The 20,943-nt window shown below is 38.2% G+C and overlaps 1 protein-coding gene across 1 annotated transcript; it reads right to left on the reverse strand.

Annotated features, from left to right (window-relative positions):
- Nucleotides 1-17,466: 17,466 nt before the first annotated feature.
- Nucleotides 17,467-19,989, reverse strand: LOC134297445 (nanos homolog 2-like). The gene has a single exon (XM_062975026.1). The coding sequence runs from the start codon at nt 19,810-19,812 to the stop codon at nt 19,177-19,179; it is 636 nt and encodes a 211-aa protein (XP_062831096.1). The 5' UTR covers nt 19,813-19,989; the 3' UTR covers nt 17,467-19,176.
- Between the last annotated feature and the right edge of the window lie 954 nt (nt 19,990-20,943).

Consider the following 20,943-nt stretch of genomic DNA (forward strand, 5'->3'; position numbering starts at 1 on the left):
ATATTCTAAAGATTATTTCTTCACAATTAACTCCATTCATTTCCTTTTCAAATCTCACCCATTTTTTATTTGTCACTTGTAATTCTATCACTCTTTCGATTTGGAAGGCATCACTATATAGCTCTAGGCATGGACAGCCCCTTCCCCCTTTCATTTCTTTTGCAATTATCAATTTTTTCCTTACTCTTGGTCTTTTTCCCCCTTCAACCCAATAATTTAGTTTCCTATCCCATTCCTTTAATTTTGCCATGGGAGGAATTCCTGGGAGAGTCTGAAATAAATAAATCATTTTTGGAATTATCAATATTTTCAATGCCCTTATCCTAGACATCTGTCTCAATTTTTTATTCTTCCACCTACTCATTTGTTTTAACATTCTCTTCCATGCCATTCTATAATTTCCATCTATTATTTTATTAAGTGTCTTATATATCCAAATTCCCAAATATTTTATCTTTTTAATACCCAATTTTAATCCTGATTTCTTCCTTATCTCTAATTGTTCCTTCGGAGGTGTATTGATAAATAATATCTTTGATTTCTTCATATTTACTGATAGCCCTGATTCTTTTTTAAACTCCCTTAATATTATTTTCATTGATTTAATCATTTCCCTTGGTCTCTGTGTTAAAATTATTACATCGTCCACATACAGGTTCAATCTCAACTCCTCCTTCCTCCCAATCTTATACCCTTCCCATGTTTCATCCATCCTTATTTTATATACTAGGGGTTCTATTACCAGAGCAAATAACATTGGAGATAACTGACAACCTTGTTTGGTCCCATTCTCAATTTGAATGTTTTCCGTTCTTTGTCCATTCACTCTAATACAAGCCGTATTCTCCCTATATACATTTTTAATCGTTTCACAAAAATTATTCCCCAAATTTAGTTCTTTACATAATCTATACAGATATTCATGGTTTACTTTGTCAAAAGCTTTATACGCATCTAACTTTAGAATTGACAGTTTTCTTTTTGTTTTTGTCACATGGCAAATCGCATTAACAACATTTCTTATTGGTTCACTGATACTCCGCCCTTTAACAAACCCATATTGGTCTTCTCCTATAATCTTTGGTAGAATAACTTCCAATCTATTTGCTATAATTTTCATGAATATCTTATAATCATGGTTTGCTAAACTGATCGGACGATATGATTCTGGGAGCTCCGGTTGTCTATCTGGCTTCAGAACTGGAATAATTTCAGAAAGTTTCCATGTTTCCAGGACAATACCTCTCATATATACCTCATTAAACATTTCAGCCATATATGGTACCAGCTTATACATAAAGGTCTTATAAAATTCTGCTGTATATCCATCTATACTAGGTGCCTTATATTGTTTCAGTCCTTTAATTACCTGAATTACTTCTTCCTGTGTTATTTCTTCATTTAGCATGTTTTTATCCTCCTCATTTACTTTATTGCCAATTTTTATTTCTTCATTATTCACCTGTTCTTTTTGGTACAACTCCCTTTAAAAATCTCTCATTATTTCTTCTAGTTCCTTTCTCCCATCTTTCACCAATCCATTTTTTATCTTTAAGTTTTGTTATACATGACTTTTCCTTTCTCCTCTTTAAATATCTCACCATTTGTTTCATTGATTTTCTACCCCATTCATTAATTTGTTGCCTCACACTCTGTCTCATTTTGTTCCATTGCACCTCATCCATTAATTCCATTTTTCTCTTTTCTCTCTCCAACTTTTCCTTACGTAGGACTCAATACTAATACATTGACCTCTTAATACACTTTTTAATGAGTCCCACACCACAGTTTTAGATAACTCTCCAATATCATTTATTCTATAATATTCTTTTATCTCCTCCTGAAGCTTCAATTTATATTCATCTTTTTCTGTTGCCACCGGATTATATCTCAAAATTCTTTGTCTAATCTCATTACTCAATCCCAAGGTTGCAATCAGAGGACTGTGGTCTGACAAAAATATTGGTTTTCTTTCTACCTTCTTTATTGTTCTGGGTGACTTTAATGTACATGTCGAGGCACTGCCATCTTCATCTGTGACTAAGGACCTAGTACCAACCTTTGAAGCTCTGGGGCTCTCACTACTCAAGACTTACCCTACTCATCGGGCTGGCCACACTCTGGACTTGATTTTTAATATTGGAGTACAAACATCTCTATCCGTGGTAATTGATGTTCCCTGGTCTGATCACGCTGTCCTGAAGGCCCAGATTGAGATTCCATCTCCTCCTCCCCACCTTGCCAAACCATTCTTTGCTTGGTCTAGGAGACTCATGGAACCTGCTAGGTTCTTGAATGTCCTTAAGGGCCTGGGAACTGTGTGCGTCACTCCCAATGAGCTAGTCAACACCTGGAATGTCAGTTTGTTGGCTGCCTTGGATGAGATTGCTCCCAGACGCCTCCTTCGCCCTCGCCAGAATCGCTCCCCTTGGTACACTAATGAGCTACGGACGATGAAGCAAGCACGAAAGCAGCTGGAACGCCGGTGGCGACGGAAACCCGACAAGGTGTCGGTGTCCGCTTTCAAAGCTTTTCGCAGGTCCTACGAATCGGCCATTAAGGACGCTAAAAAATCTTACAATTCCTCCTTAATAGCCTCTGCTAGATCACGCCCAGCACAATTATTCAAAATCATTCGTGCTTTGATCAGTCCGGCTCCCTCAGTCCAAAACCCAGCAACCACGGCTCTTACAGCAGTGGCATTCCAGAAGTTTTTCACTGATAAATTCACCGTGCTTCGGCAGGAACTGCTCCCTACAGTTGATACCTTGAGAGAGCTCGAGACTTTGTGGCCGCTTAGTGGCCGCTTTGACCGATTTACTCTGCTTGACAGGGAAGATGTCGCTAGAATCCTGGCTGTTGCAAAACCAACCACCTGTTCCCTTGATCCATGCCCCTCTTGGTTGGTGAAGAGCTGCCTGGAAGGTCTACTTGATCCGTTGAGTAATATAATCAATGGCTCTCTTGAACAGGGAGTCTTCCCGGACAACATAAAAGAGGCAAGGGTTCATCCCTTGCTAAAGAAGCCTAGCTTGGATCCCATGACCCTTGCTAATTACCGTCCTGTCTCTAACCTTCCATTCTTAGGTAAGATGATAGAGCGGGCTGTACTGGGACAATTGCAACAATTTCTGGATGATACAGCCGGCCTGGACCCTTTACAATCAGGTTTCCACCCTGGGCATGGGACGGAGACAGTCCTAGTTGCCATTACTGATGAACTTCATCGCCAGTCTGATAGCGGCGGATCAGCGCTACTGGTACTTCTCGACCTTACCGCAGCGTTTGACACCGTTGACTACGATCTAATGATTCACCGTCTCGCCATGTCCGGAGTTTGCGGTCAGGCCCTCAATTGCTTCAACTCATTTCTCCGAAACCGGAGCCAATGCATGGGGTATATGGATCAAGTCTCTGAAAGATCTCTCCTCCTATGTGGGGTACCCCAAGGTGCAATTCTCTCCCCTCTTCTCTTCAACATCTATGTTAGACCCCTTGCTAGTTTGGCTCGGTGTTTCAGCCTAGACTGCTATCAATATGCGGATGACACCCAACTCCTTCTGTGCCTGGAGCCTGGAGCAACGTCAATACCAGACAATTTCACCCTATGCCTGGAGGCTCTGTCAAACTGGCTACGTGCTAGTAGACTGAAAGTGAACCCGGCAAAGAATGAGATTCTCTGGCATGGCCACTCAATTGGTTTGACCCATTTGCTACCCACCTTCGATGGTGCTGCCCTATCTCCTTCGCCTACCATTAGGAACTTGGGTGTCGTTTTGGATTCGCAGCTGACAATGGAAGCTCAGGTCGCTGCTGCCAGCAAACAGGCCTTTTTCCATCTACATCAAGCGAGGCAATTGGCACCCTATCTATCTGATGAGGCTCTGGCAACAGTCATCCATGCCACGGTTACGTCTAGACTGGACTATTGCAATGCCCTGTATGTTGGCCTTCCGATGTCTATGACCCAAAAGCTTCATATTGTTCAGAATGCAGCAGCCAGGCTACTCACAAGAACACCCATGAAATGCCACATAACACCAGTCCTGCAGTATTTGCATTGGCTTCCAACTGATTACCGTGGTTTATATAAGATGCTAGTTCTGACCTTTAAAACTCTTTACGAACAGGGCCCATCGTACCTTAGGGATCGTCTCTCCTTCTCCCATCACCGGAGGTCACAACGACCATCCCAACGTGACTTACTTTATGTACCGGGTCCTAGAGAAGTACACTTGGAAAGGACCAGACTCAGAGCTTTTTCTATTTCTGCCTCTGCCTTATAGAATGCCTTGCCACCCTATATGAGAGCCATGAATGAGTTAGGGCCTTTTACCCTAGCACTTAAGACCTGGCTTTTTACTAAAGCTTTTGATCTATGTTAATTTTATCAATATTTGTATATATGTATTTTTATCCTTTACAATTTAGCTTGTAAATCGCCTAGAGCATCTTGGATGGAGGGTGATTAATAAGTAATTAGATGATGATGATGATGATGATGATGATGATGACTAGGGTTTTGCGTGCTTTATTTAATAAGGTATAATCTATACAGCTAAATTTATTGTCTTGCTGAATAAAAAGTATCCCTAATACTTTGATTTGCATGTGCATCCACCATATTAAGCTTATTTACATTTATTGCTTTTTTATTTTTTTAGTTAAGTCCAAATTGAAATCGCCTGCCCAAATCAATGTCCCTTGCGCATAATTATCCAGCTTCTTTTTTGTATTCAATATATACTGTTTTGTGTTTCTATTATGTGCATACATCACAGCTAATGTTATTTTAACCTGATTTATCTTCCCTTTCACAAAAACTGTTCTTCCTTCCCTATCTTTTTGAACATCAAGCTCCTGAAATGGAACATTTTCATTGATTAGAATGGCTACCCCTCGTGAGTTTCCTGTCCCTCGAGATTCAAAAATTCTATTCCATGTTTTATCCTTAATCAATTTATCCCTCCCCCTCTTTTATGAGTTTCTGAAACATTATCACATTTATCCTACAGTCCTTTGCCAATTTCAACATCCTATCAATCTTAAGATCTGCCATTCCATTTATATTCAGTGCCAATATAGTTAAATCACCCATTTGTTTTGCTTAATTCCATTTTTATATCTCCCCCCTTGTCTCTTCAGCTTCTTTTCTTTTCCTCTCCCCCTTTTTGCCCCCCCTCCCTGGATCCCCATCATGCCCCCTTCCCCTCAGAGTCCAGTCCTTTCCCTTCTCCCATCAGAGAAGGACTCGATAGAGTTCTCTTCCCTTCCCAGACTCCACTTGGTGGCTGTGTTGCCCTTCTCCAGTTCCCACTCCTGCAAATTTTTTAACCCAGTTTATCAAAATGGTTTTTTCCCCCTTACATCTTGGATCTTGTTTCCATTCTCCTTGTTTCCTCTTTTAGCTTTTGCTTTTTTAGTTCTCTCAATTGTTTTTCCAAAGTTCGTATTTGATCTAAGTCCATTTGCTTCAAATTTCTTAAGTCTATAATGTCTTGTAAATCTTGTCCCTGATCTCCTTCCCTATTCACCGAGTCTCGAATAACAAATAAACTCTGAGTCAAGCATGATTCTATTTGCCCACCTCTGTTTGCATCTTCCAGCTCTGTTGATCTTATCTGTCCAGCTGCCTGAAGAGTGTCCTTGGCCTTTTTACTCCCCTTCTTTCTTTTGAAAATTCTATGGACCTCTTCATTATCTGATTCCTCCATCTCATCCGATACTCCCCCTTCTGTACAAAATCTCAGAAGTCTAAGCATGATCTTTCTACTATCCAAATCAGTAGCTTTATATAATTTACCATCTTTATAGATGATCAGGGTAGCAGGAAAAGCCTAAATATATCGCTGGTTCTTCCCCTCCAGGACTTTTGTAATTTCTTTCATCTGTGCTCTTTTTTCCAATGTCTCTGATGAAAGATCTAGGAGAGGCCAGATCTTTTTACCTGCCAAGGTAAGGCCTTTTATTTTCCAAAGCTGATTATACACCTTTTCCTTCGTTGCCTCCCTTGAAAATCGGATCAAAATGTCTCTGGGTTTTTTTCTACCTCTATAAGCCCAGTGCGATCGTTCTATATCATCTGGCAAAATTTGGGCCAAAGTCTGTAGCCAACTGACAATATTTTGTTTTAAATTGTCACTCATCTGAAATTCCTGCCCTGCTGTTCTCAGGCGTATATTTGCCCTTCGTGACCAATCTTCCTGGTCAGCAATCTTGTTTAGGAGTTTTTGGTTTGCACTTTCTAAATATTTTTTTAAGTTGGCTATCTCCTCTTTCTGTTTTCTAGTCTCCTCTTGCACCTCCATAAATTTCCCTTTGTACTGTTGCACCTTTGACTCCATTGATCCCAGCCGGGTGTTAATCATTTCAACTTGTTCTTTTAATTCATCATTCCCCTTCTTTAAGATTTCAGTGCTTATCTTTAGTTCAGTCAATGTTTGTAATATTTGGTCCAGCTTCTGCCCCCATTCCACTCCCTCCGCCATTATGGAACTCACATTCAGTTCTTTCCTTCACCCGGTCTTCTGATTTATTTTCTGAGGTTTCAAGTTTCAGTTGCTCAAACTGCGATTTGCTTTGCTTCCTTTTTTTCATGACTGGGTCCAGGTTGGAGAGAGAGATTTACAATCTTCCTGGGCTTTAAAAAGAAGCTTTATTTATTTTGCAGTTAGGGAGCTCTCTTAGGCATGTATATCTTATCTGACACATGCACAGCATCCCCCCCCCCAAAAAAAACCCAGTCATTTCAGAGAGCTGCTGCCACAAAGAGTGTTGGCTAGAATTGTTACGGTTCCACAGAATAAGAGGGATTTATGAAACCTTCTTCATGTGTTCAGTGAATGAGTGAGCTTATATCAGGATTGAACCTTCTATCATCCTTCACTTGCCCCTCAGAAGCCCTGCATAAGATACCCTTCTTTATCCCAAGGGCCAAGTTAGCACTGGACAAACATGGGATCAATGAGTTACCCAATTCAGAGCCCATTAACACAGAACGTTTTCATCTGAATTACATACTTACTGTGAAAAATACAAAGTGTACTTTCATGAACCCTAGTAATGAAGGTGTTTTTTTTGGGGGGTGGAGGGTTGTGTGATCCGTTTCTCACTAACAAGAAAATAGATAGATGAGGTGTTATGGCAATCCTAAGAACAATTTTGAAAGGTTTTTTTAAAAAAAGATGTCAAGATTCACTGTAGAACCAGGGAACACATTAAACACAGGTGTTGGAATCCCACAATATTTTTTGCAATTCATATATTACTAGAACACATACAAACTTTTTCATGTAACACAGATGAAGTGGCCATTTAAACATTTTCTGATTTTTTTAAATCAGATCCTTGGCATGCTAAGATGTCCACCTGGAAAAAAAGGTGTATAATTACAAGTCTTTTTGCTACTGTGTGATAGCAAGAAGGGTCGCATTTTTCCCTCATCGTCACCAAATGTGTTTTGTGCAAAAGGATGTTATTTATTTACCATATTTATATGCCGCCTTTCTCAACCCTGTAGGGGACTCAAGGCGGCTTACATTCATAGGAAATAATTTGATGCCATATGAACATACGTAGTAAAATAAACATATACATTAAAACAATCATTAAAACATATAAAACCTTAAAACCACTTATTTAAAATCATGCAATCCAATATCACAGTCTGTGACTGTTCCAATTTGTCATTGCACTATTCCATATTTTCTTATTGCACTGATAGATTACTCACTGAACACTTGGGAGCTGATCTAATTTCACTGATGAGGGAATTCCATAGTCGAGGGGCCATCACTGAGAAGGCGCTGTCTCTCGTCCCCACCAGCTGCACCTGCGAAGGAGGCGGGACCGAGAGCATGGCCTCCCCAGAAGATGTTAACCTCCTAGCTGGCTCATAGAGGGAGATACTTTTGGACAAGTAAACTGGGTCGGAACTGTTTAGGGCTTTATGGGCTAAAACCAGCACTTTGAATTGGGTTCGGTAGCAGACTGGTAACCAGTGGAGCTGACGTAACGAGAGTAGTGTGCTTCCTGTACCCCGCTCCAGGGAGAAATCTGGCTGCCACCTGTTATATAATAATAATGATAATAATAATAATAATAATAATAATAATAATAATAATAATAATTAATAAACTTTATTTATATACTGCCCTATCTCCTCAAGGGACTCAGGGCAGTTTCCAATGTGATAAAAACAATACAATACAATATAATACAATACATGTAATAAAGAAAACCATACAACAATTTAAAATAATACAAATGGAAAACAAAAATGCATAACATACAATAAAAAATGGAAGTAACAACTGGTAACAAAACTCCCTTGATGTGCCAGTTATGGTGACCCACAGTTCAACATTGGAATGGTTGACTATAAAGTGCTATTCAAGACTTGTACAACAGGAGGACTTGTTACCAGAAAGCAGATAAAGTGCTGAGCTGGAGTCAAAAGGGAGGGATTAATCCTGTTCAAGAATCTGCAGGAACCACCATGTTTTCAATTCCTTGCAGAAGGAAGAAGGTGAGGGAGCTTGTTTGATTTCTCTGGGAAGGGCATTCCAGAGCTGGGGAGCCACCATCGAAAAGGCCCCCCCACCAACCGTGCTTCTGATGGTGGTGGGAGTGAGAGGAGGGCCTCCCTGGTGGTTCTTAATGCCGCACTGGTTCATAGGGGTAGATGCAATCACGGAGATAGGCAGGGCCTGAGCTGTTGGACTACTTGAAGCTTCCGAACAAAGACAACCCCACATAGAGTGCATTGTAGTAGTCTTTTTGGGATGTAACAAGAGTGGGAACCACTGTGGTCAAGTCTGATTTTCAAAGGTACAGGCGGAAGTGGCATACAGGTTTTAATTGTGCAAAAGCTCCCCTGACCACCGCCGATATCTGAGGCTCCAGGCTCAGTGATGAGTCCAGGATCACTCCCAAGCTGCGAACCTGTATCTTCAGGGGGAGTGTAACCCCATCCAGCACAGGTTGTAACCTTACACCTTGTTCGGCCTTATGACTGACCAGGAGTGCCTCTAGTCAGCATTATAATAACTGTAAACATTGTGCAAAAATGTTCTGAAGTGTAAATAAATAATTGAAAATGTACAGAACTTTTCAAAAGAGAGGGATTTTTTTGGAATTCGCTGTTCATGTCTGCAATGATGGGATAAATAAAATGTATATTCTTAGGATATAGCATAGACAGGAAGCCATGGGACACATGGCCAGTCTCACTAGCAATGACAACAATTGGTTTTGGGAGGTGCTTCTTATATTAAGGGCATCTTCATAATTATATCAATTTTCCACGTTTGTTTGACTTTGGGACAATAATAATAATAATAATAATAATAATAATAATAATAATAATAATACTTTATTTATACCCTGCCACCATCTCCCCGTGGGGACTCGGGGCGGCTCACAACGTTACAAAAGTAACAGCACAAATACATTAAACAATATACACAGTTTAAAACACAAGAAGATGATAAAACAGAAGTTAAAACAAAGGTTTATACAACAGTAATAATATCAAACAACCACCAATGCAAATCCGTCATCTTCAAAGGTGGGGGGGGGGGGGAGGACTATAGCAGCAATGTAAGATAAAATCATTATATTAAAATACCCCAATGAAAGGAACCTAATAACATTCAGAATAGAATTATAATGAGGCTGGTCATCCAATAGCTGTCTCTCCAAAGGCCAGCACAAACATCCAGATTTTCAATTCACACAATATCCAAGAGATAATGACAATGCCTGCAAAAGAAGTAAAGAATGAAGGACACAGCTAAACCCTTTTATTTTATTGTTATTTGAAATGGGCTGGTGAGCAGGCAATGAGTTAGGTTGAAGAGTAAAAGGTGACTAATAATGGTCCTGCATATGCTAGTCCTGTTTATACCAATATTGTAACTCTGAGATAGTTCTATCAAATTATAAAGTATTTCATATTTTCCTTCAATTTTCATAAAAAATGTTGAGCCAAGTATGAAATATTCTGAACATACATACCACAGTTTTATTTGTTTTCCAAGGTTCTTTTTGCCACAAACTGAGACATATGTAAGAAAGCTAATGACTTGATTGATTTGTTTATTTATTTTAAAAATATGTTCCTAATCCAGCAAAATCCACAGAACAGTTTAAATATCTTTTTAAAATATAATGCAAAATGTAATAAAATCTATTTTCATGGTGGAAAAGATGAGATTTATTTTAAATTGTTCTGCTAAGAGCCCTTAGTGGGAAAATAAAGGACTTGTGTGTATCAGAAAGAAAACAAGATCAGTATTTTACAAGATATGTGAAGATTATTCCAGGATCACTGGAATCCTGGAAGTGAAGGGTTACAGCTCAGTATTCCCTTTCTCCAGCCTCCATTTTTTCTCTTCTTCAGTATTAGAACGGCTTTAGGAAAACATATAGGTAAAGCTTATTAAATCTAACAAAAGGCATAACTTTGTTTAACTATTTATTTATCATTTGACTGACAATGTTATAATGCTTTCAACTGATTCAAATCCAGCAGTTCTCCTAGATTTGACATCCATTTTCACCCAAACAGTACTTAAAGATTAATAGAATCAATTCATTGTCAACAAATCCATTGTATATTGCTGACATATGTCACAATCTGTCCAGCACAATGATGATAAAAACAATAAACCCTTGACCAGGGCACTTTTTAAGAATGTTGGTTAGACATAGGCAACTGTTTTCATACTTTGAAGCTACCTAAGTGCTCTATCAGTCAACCAACAGTAGTTCATGTCAACATAGCACAAGATGTTTTTATCTGTCAGGTTCAGATGACCCAGTGTCCTACTGAATAAAGTTGTGTTTAACAAATGGCAAAAACAGCAGGCAACTGTCAACTGTCATCCTTCAAATTGTCTGCCCTTCAGTATGCAGTAAAGTTCAGCTTTATTTGAAAATAACATCAATGTAACACTAATCAATGTATGAGCACATTATATAAGCTAAAGTGACACAGGCAAGAGGTAAGTGCAAAGACAAGAAAAATATTAGAAACTCATGATTTAAAAATAGAGTTTTGATTCCATTATGTAGTAGTATATGATATATCTCAATGTTAAAAGCAAATGAAAAATAAAATAAATGTACATATTTTTGACAAATCCATTCTTTTTTAGTTGTTTACTCACAGCACTTGAAGACTTATCATTGAACAAGAAAAAAATAAAATACATAAAGTAGAGGGCCCCTTAATTTGACCTTTGGAAGAAATTTAGACTTCTCAAATTGCGTCAAAGAAAACAAAGTTCTAGGTTGACTTCAGCTATTTAAAGATGGTGGTTTCAGAAAATATCTTCATTTTTTTCTCTCTGCTACATTTATTACCAGATTCTCCAATTGATTTCCTACCACCACACAGACAGCAAGTCTGCAGTTTGGTTTAGATTGAAGTATATTTTAGGCCACAGTATATTTATATCCTGTATTTTTTTAAATCAACAGGGAGATTCCCATTAAGTAATCTATTGCATTATTAAATGATATAATTATGAAACCATCTTCACCATAATTCTCAGTGCTAATAAGCAGATACTTATCTGTGCCCATGTGCAGGTACTTAGAAAGTGACAACTTTTTCTGAGTATGCTTATATTCATAAGCAATGCATTTTGAGTCCATCTCTTCCTGTACCTTTTTATAAATATTAAAAATATACAGTATCTATGTGATTGTTCCAATTCTGCCTGGATGTAAAATGCCCTCCCCCTCACCGTTATTTTCCTCTTGCCTTGTTTTCTTGGCGAGGCAAGGGGAATTAATCCACTGGATAAAAAGAAATGGAGATGACATAATCTGAGCATGTTTGAGTATTCGTTTTATCCTTAGTATTCCTTTGAGGAAAAAAACATAAACATCTCGTGCCACCAGGTGGTCTACCAGCTGTCATGATACTGCCATGCAGCCACATCTTATTGCCATTGTTGTAGATGCCTGAAGGATAATCAACAGAACAAGTGACCAGAAGAGCCAAAGGGTTCTAGTCTGGATTTAGTTTAATATAATATCTTTCTCTGTGTAGAGCTGCTGATGGATATCCAGAAACATTATTGAACTGCTAGCTTGCACAACTTCATGTTTCATAAGAGTCCATCCCTCACACTAACAAACATTTTCACAGCAAGGAGAAGATTCAGAAGAAAGCTTCTCTATGGGCAAAAGATGGAGATGACTCAAGAAGACATTAAAAGTATTTCTTCAGTTAGTCCTTTTCATCTTCAGAGATTTAGTTATATTGTTGCAAAGCCATTTATATTTTGTAGAATTCTATTTAAGAATTATTCCTAGTTGTACAGAGACTTGCTCAACCTGATAAATAATGTGATAAAAGGTCAGAAGTATGGTAGATTTTTTTCAAGAACAGACTGAAAAGTACCAAATTACCTGGCTCTGTTGGTGAAGTAACACTCAGGATGAGGTCATGGCATCACGTATGATCGATTGGTACAATATTAATTTACTACAAGCGCATATCTAGCAACACCAAAATACTAAGTTATTTTTAATCCTTGGATCACTATTTAGTTGCCATTTAATTTGAAATTCTGTTAACACACTAACACAAATGGGTTCACTATCCATAAGAATCTTTTTGTGTGTATGAGAGACTGTGCCCATTGTGAGGCTGATTTTTGATCATTTCTGTAAATGTGCACAACATAACATTATCATAATTTCCTTGCATGGGCTACTGAAAATTAAAAGACTTTTCTGCATCTTCATGGGTAATCTACAAGTTATTTTTGTTTGCCTTTTTGCATGTTAACGGCTGGTTCAGGAAGGGCAAACATGTCAGGGATATTTTTGTACAAATTGTACAAATGGGGGCATGGCTTTTAGTGCTTTGTTTTCACCACAGAGGTGAGAGATTTTGTAGCAATTCTGGAACCTTGAGTGGCTGTTTTGCTGTATCAAGACAATCTGTCTTTATCATGAATGAGACATTGGCAAAATTAATTCACAACTCTTTTGAAAGTGCGTCGGCTTGATATACAGTGTTGCACATGCTTGTCTGAACAAGATAACTGAAAATAGCTTGCATAATATTGATAATCCAGACTCATAGAGGGAAGAATAATGAGATTGTGTTTTGCAAACATGCTCAACACCTGCTCTGATTCTATTCATATTTTTGAATGTGTTACCTGTGCTTGATCATTGTTTAGGATATACCACAACAGAAAAAACTCCAGTCAAAATAATGAACCTCAAACAGTTCTGAAAATCTCTAATGCTTCTTTATTTTGCTACAAATTTAATATCCATAGTTATTTGGAGCAATAAATAGACAGAATTAAATCACAAAAATCTACCTTTGACAGTTGAAGAAAGGTAGAGTTCACAGATCAAATGTAATACTTAATTGTTATGCTAACAAATTCACTTGGCTACTGGAATAGTTCATTGAAAGGAAACAATTTTACTTCTTCCAGAATAAGAATACAGTTACAAACATATAGAAAGAACTTATAGTAATAGGCTAGAGCAAGTGCATTATATAAAATAAATTTTATTACTATGTATTTTTAGAACATTTTAAATAAATGCAGGAGTGCTCCATCCATTTAATCAGACTTTTAAGAAAACAATTGCTGGGATAACTGAATCATTAAAAGCAAAAGTTGCAATTAGGCGTATTTTCATGCTGTAGTATCTTACTTTTGAAACATTTTTACACTGGTGAACTTAAATTCGATGGATGCATTGTTCTCATCCACTACATTTGTATGTTTTGTTGGATTTATGTTCAGACAATTGAGCTATTCTTATTTTAGAAAATCCAGAAAATAATTTATTAGGTATTTATTTTGTGGTGTTCAACAGCTATGGAATTCCATTGTAATTCCATTGTAGGGGAAGGGATAATGGCCTTTGCAGTCAAACATGCTCAGGGGACTCCTTGTTGCAAATTGGCTGATTATATTTGACAGAAAAAGCATTTAGACAGCAATCCCATGCAGATTTACCTGGAAATAAGCTCAATTGTACCAACAAATGCTCATTTAAAATGACAGCTCAGTCCTTCATTTTATCATGTTAAAACTCAGAGTGTCCACTAGCATATGTAAAATGGTGGTTTAAGTTGCACATTCTGGACACACTCAATTTCAACTACATTCCACTCCACTCCATTATTGTAACTGATCTGGGATTGTGTGATAGTCTCACCATGGTACAAAAACATTTTTTTAAATATAATTTTTATTGAAGAAGCAAAATAGTGTTTTATTCTATATTAAAATTAGGGAAAGGGAAAAAGAGTTGGGTGTACTCCAAAAATGAAGTAGTAAAAATTGAAGAAAAGTAAAAAAAAAAAAAAAAAGGTGATAAAAGGTGCAAAAAATAGCAGGTAAAGAAAAAGGAGAAAAAGGGGGGGGGGAGAGAAAAAAGTAGAATTTACTTCCAATCTTCTCCATGGATGTTTCTATTATCATATTTTCCCATTATTACTTTGCCACTATCCCCTCTTCATATCTCTTCCTGTGGGGAACATATTTGGTTTCATTAGGTAATCTCTTCTGTCCAATTCATTTTTCCTTGTTTCATAAGACATATCCATGCTGACCAGTCCATTGCTTTTTCTTCTTGCATGCCTTGAGTTACTTCCTGAATTATTATGTCGATTTTCATTATATCTGTTACTGTCAATAGCCATTGGTCCATTAGTGGCAATTATTTTGATTTTTGCTGTTGCCATCCATTTCCTTTTGTTTTTGAGATGTATCTTTTTGAGATGTATCATAGTTAAAGCAATGTTATTCAACCTATGGATATGAGAGCTGGACCATAAGGAAGGTTGAGCAAAGGAAGATAGTTGCTTTTGAACTTTGCTGCTGGAGGAAAATCCTGAGAGTGCCTTGGGCTGCAAGAAGATCCAACCAGTCCATCTTGCAGGAAATAATGCCCGGCTGCTCACTGGAGGGAAGGATATTAGAGGCAAAGATGAAGTATTTTGGCCACATCATGAGAAGACAGGAAAGTTTGGAGAAGATCATGATACTGGGGAAAATGGAAGGAAAAAGGAAGAGAGGCCGACCAAGAACAAGATGGATGGATGTGACTGGCTTGACCTTGAAGGAACTGGGGGCAGCGATGGCCAACAAGGAACTCTGGCATGGACTGGTCCAGGAGGTCACGAAGAGTCGGAAACAACTGTGTGAATGAAGAAGAAGATTATATAATTCTTACATTGTATAAGCATGCTTATTTAACAACTATTCAGAAAAGTATGATTTTTTTTGTTAAGATGGTCACTTTCCTAATTTCAGTGACCCTCATTTTGCTAACCTAAATATTGCATTGTTATTGTTTCTCTGCATGAATTATCTTACCAGCTCCTAAAGTGTGCTATTTATTTGACATAATTTCAACCAGAGTATTCCATGATAGAGCAATATAGAATTGACTGTCAATGAAGCTATAATTTCAGAAAGGAATGCAGAGTTTAGAAAACACTATAGTATTTTTTCATTTTATGCAAGGCAGCAATCAAATTGTGTTTGTTCTCATCAATATCACGAGGTGTTCAATGAAATGTGAAAATTTATTCATGAAAAATTACTTTTTAAGACATTTGGTTTGCAGGAGAAAAAACCCAATCAGGCCATGTCCCTATTCTTATTAGTTATATTGTTGACATATAGAAGAGGCAAAAAATAAATGCACTAAAATCATGCTAGAACTTTTTTCATATGATTTGTAAAATACCTTTAAATGGTGGTACTAAGCAGTGAAAATTAGAATACATATTTTGGAATGTAGAGATATTTAAGGTCAAAGATTTCTGAGAGAACAGGTTTACTTTATTATCTGAAACATTAAGGCTTCATGAGTTTTTTCTTCCATCCATTAACTATGCCTTATTTTAGAAGGGTTTTTTAAAAAAAAGAGAGAGTGGAATAATACAAATGAAAAGCAGAATGGAATCATAAATGTTCTCATCCATCAAGCATAAACCTTTATGCATTGGAGAGTAGCCACAAATTGTCCAGTATTATTATCATACAAACCTGTGAGGCTGCATAAAATTTAGTCAGATCTGCTAGTAACTGGGGTTGTGAAATTCTGCATAACCATAATTTATACACTAACCTTCTTGTACTTAAAGTCATATGCTGATGTCAATGAAAGAATTAATATTTGTTTCTGACCTGTCAAAGTGGAAAGAATACTGGCCTTAGTCATTCTCACATTCACTCTCTATAAATGTCAGTACATTCAAAAATATATTATTTTTGAGATAAAACATATCTAGAAATGGAGGGTTTGAAAGAAAGAAATTGTTAGAAATATTTACTTTGAGAACAATAAATTAAAACAGAAGTAACTTTAAACAACATGTCAGGAATATTTTAGCTGTGGGTTTCCACATATTTGCCACTAATTGGACGACATACCGTCATGGTTCTCCTTCTGCCTCATGATTCCATTAAAAACATTTTAAAACAAATGTGTTTCAATGATACTAAAATTATTAGAAATTTGCATATTAGCCTAGGCTAAAAAAGACTTATAAATGACCCATGCAAACATAACATGGAATAGAGCCAGACTCATCTATAACTAATAGGCTTGATCGATCCATGAAAAATTTGATTCTAAACTCGTTTCAAAACTAGAGGGGGCAGTTTTTCGTTTTTGTTGCTAATAACGAATTTGGCCCCCAAAATTTTTCGAAATTAACGAAAATTCGTTATTTTCTAAATTAATTCGTTAATGGCGGACGCGCATGCGCGGTGGCCCAAAAACAGCCCGAAGGGGGGGGGGGACTTAGGGGGCTCTCCCGCCCTCATTTTTTGAGTGATCTTCTTCAAACTTGGTACAGTGGTAGAACACATTTAACACTGATAGCTCACCAAAATGTGGAACGTTTCCCTTATCCTCTGATTTTTGGCAAATTTTCATAGCTTTTATAATAAACCATTTTTTAATAATTGCAGAAATCTGTTCCTGGTTTGAAAGTCTTATTTCCTGTTAAATTGGGTTGTCTTTACTGTGAAAGTCATTGCTCTACTTTAGAAACTTTGTTTTTGTGGCTGAAACTTTGTTAAATTGGTGTAGTCCCTGCATATGTGTGTGTGTAAAGGTATCCCTTGACGTTAAGTTCAGTCATGTCTGACTCTGGGGGTTGTGCTCACCTCCATTTCTAAGCCCAAGAGCCAGTGTTGTCCATAGACACCTCCAAGGTCATGTGGTCGGCATGACTACATGGAGTGCCATTACCTTCCCCCCACAGCGGTACCTATTCATCTACTCACATTGGCATGTTTTCAAGCTGCTAGGTTGGCAGAAGCTGGAGCTAACAGCGGGCGCTCACTCTGCTCCTGGGATTTGAACCTGGGACCTTTCAGTCTGCAAGTTCAGCAGCTCAATGGTCTTTGCCTTGGCTGCCTTCCAGATCAGGCTTATAACCAGCCTATTATGGGCCACAAATTAAAGAAAATTCAATCCCATTTAAGCACAACATGAACAGTTTTGATGCCAAAACCATAAACTCTGTTTATTAAACTCTACGATCCAAACTTTAGAACAACTTGCAAACAATTGAAGGTTAGACCACAGTAATAATAACCAATTCTATTCCTTTCCAAAATTTAAACATAAAATAGTATCTTTCTTTCCAATAGCATATAAACTTTTCCTTTCTTTACAAAACAAAATTCTAGACAGTAGCCATTTAGAAGATATTTCTATATTTTCCCTGCAAAGGATAGGGCTGCATCCCTCTGGAGACACACATGATAACCCGGACATGATATAAGGCACTTATATACGTTAAATAAACATGATGTCATTGCATATATAAAAGAAGCATGATATTAGGCAATTATAGTTGCAAATAATATAATTAAACATGTAAAAATTATACATCCATACATAAAAGAAACATGTAAAGTAACTGCATATATAAAACACAATATAAAATATGATATAAGGCAATTACAGATGTCAAAGGAACGTGATATTACATATGTAAAAAACATGATTATATGTATAAAAAAGCATGATACAAGGTGTCAGGATCTAGGCTGCTGGGCACCAATAACCATACACTGAGGCCAGATTCTATCTAATATCTTTATTAAAGGAATATATAAAGTCAATAAAAACAAGTGTAGAATAAAGTTCAGAAGCAGACCTTTCAAATGAGGCCAAATATAGTCCAGCAGATTATTGTCCAATATGAAATATTAGAGTCCAAAGATTATAATCCAATAACCGCAACACACGCTTTGCCAAGCAAAGCGTTGGGAAAACAGAAAAAGTCTTGAATCCAATGAAGCTTGACACAAGGCTGAAAGTTACTTGGAACGTGGCTGGAGCTGTGGCTAAAGGCAAAGCAACTTGAAGCATGGAACAAGATCTGTGGTAAATCCGTGAGACGAGGACAAGGCTTGGAACTAGATTCAGGAGGCAAGGAACAGGATTCGAAGTCCACACACACATGACCTCTCTCCAGGAGCTGACGAATTGACTCCGCAAGGAATCCTTCGCGCAATTTCCCTATATTGGGTCTCGTTTCCCCAAACAACAATCACTTTCCCTAGAGAACAGGGAGCGAAGGAAACCAGCTTGCAGGTGCAAGACTCCCCGTATTTTCTCAGGGGAAATACTTCTAATCAGTGGCATATTTGGCAGCAAGGCGAGCACTACTTCTAAATTTTTCTCTCGATCCTCTATCAGTCGTGTAAGCCTGTTTTCTCCCATAAGGGGGAGAGTTCCCACCAAGGTCAGGTTTAATTGGTTCTTGGACTAGAACTTCAGGCAGCTGCCAAGGCTCTGACTCCGACCGGAAATCTGGGGAAAACTCCATATTTTCCTCCTCATCTGCCACAATACTGTCAGGAATAGGACTGCAGGGCCCATGAGTCATCACACTAGGCAACTGACACATCTAAAAGAAACACAATATAATTAACCTAGGTACAACAAATGTGAAATAAGGCAACAATATACATAAAAAAACATTTCTGGACTCACAAATGTAGTCTAAGAGAATTGGGCTTCCATTCTCCAAACCTGAAACAAAGTGGGAGGAAATGTAAAGAGTGTTAATGATGCTCGAAATCAAATGTTGTTCTTTTACAAAGTCAAACTAAAACTAAGAATAAATGCTTCGGTCTTCTCCTGATCTTCTTATCTCCTCACCTTGCGTCCAGCCGAGTTACGTCCGCACTTGCGATACAGCGACCTCTTCCCTTGGCTCAGTGGGCAGTATTTTAAAGTATGGGCCTTTTCGCCCGTGGCACCGCAGAGCGGACAGGTGTATTTGCGCAAGATGGGGCACTCCACGGTGCCGTCCATCCCCTTCAGCCGGTGGGACGAATAGACCTGCTTGGATTCCCCGTTGTGTTTGCAGAAATTGCAAATCTCCTTGTTTTGGGAAGCCTGGCCATTGGCACTACCTTTGGAGCTCTTGCTGCTGGAACTGCTTCCATTAACCCATTGTGATGCTGTTTCAAAGTTGTCCTCGTTGAGGACTAGCTGCATGTCGTACTCCATTGTGTCCCAACTCTGAGATGGAAATGGGACCTTCTTGCGTTCCGCGATGATCTCCGTAACCACTTTCGCAAGGCTCAGATAGCCCTTCCATCTGTCAAACTCCCTGAACATGGAAGGGGCATAATGTGGCACGTGCATGGCTGATCTGGAGAGCATGGTGCCAATTCTACCCTGGTGTGGACACACACTGAATGCCACATATTGGAGGCGGAGTCTTTGTTTTATATATAAGGGGAGGGGTTCCAAACCTTTCACATTGGACCCTCCCATCTATTTTTACCCTCCTTTGCCCTAGATTTAACCCCCACATGTCTAGACAATCACAGCTTTTCAAGGAAGAGTTTGGTTTTTCCAATTTTTTAACTTCGGAGGTAATGCCACAGTTTCTCCCTTGAGGCAGTGGTTCTCGACTTGTGGGTCCCCAGATGTTTTGGCCTTCAACTCCCAGAAATCCTAACAGCTGGTAAAATGGCTGGGATTTCTGGGACTTGTAGGTAAAAACACCTGGAGATCCACAGGTTGAGAAACACTGCCTTAAGGGAACGTTAGCAGTTGTGGTTCTGTTTGTCCATCCAAGAATGAGTTGAATTTCTGCCTTGGATGAAATAGCAACATTGCACATCCAACGTTTGCCAAAGTCCTGAAGGACGGATCCAGTAATGATGAAGCCTGCAAGAGTGTTATATTGCTTTTGCATGGCAGAATAGCATTGGACTGGATGGTCTCTTCTACCTTTATGATTCTATGATGTTTGGCGCCATGACTCTATGATTCTATCATTTTAGGATTCTAGGACTTTTGGGATGATTCTGTTACTTGGTTCTTTGAGTCTATGACTTTAGGGACCATGTTTCTATTATTCAATGACTTCTGTGACCATATTTCTATGACTTTTGTGACCATTCATGGGCCATCTGGCTAGTATTCCGGGACGGTAAATGATATATCGGTTACAGCATCAGATATTTCTGGATACAGTAGAGTCTCGCTTATCCAACATTAACGGGCCAGCAGAACGTTGGATAAGCAAATATGTTGGATGATAAGGAGACATTAAGGAAAAGCCTTTTGAACAGCAAATTAGGTTATTTTACAAATTAAGCCCCAAAAAATCTTGTTTAACAGCAAATTAGACAGAAAAGGTAGTTCAATACGCAGTAATATTACGTAGTAATTACGAATTTAGCAACAAAATATCACAATATATTGAAAACATTGACTACAAAAATAAGTTGGATAATCCAGAACATTGGATAAGCGAGTGTTGGATAAGTGAGACTCTACTGTATATTGTTTTTGCATGGCAGAATGGCGTTGGACTGGATGGTCTCTTCTAGCTATATGATTATATGATGTTTGGTGCCATGTTTCTATGATTCTATCATTTTGTTGTCGAGCAAT

This window comes from Anolis carolinensis, chromosome 3, assembly GCF_035594765.1.
Source record: "Anolis carolinensis isolate JA03-04 chromosome 3, rAnoCar3.1.pri, whole genome shotgun sequence".
Lineage (NCBI taxonomy): Eukaryota > Metazoa > Chordata > Lepidosauria > Squamata > Dactyloidae > Anolis > Anolis carolinensis.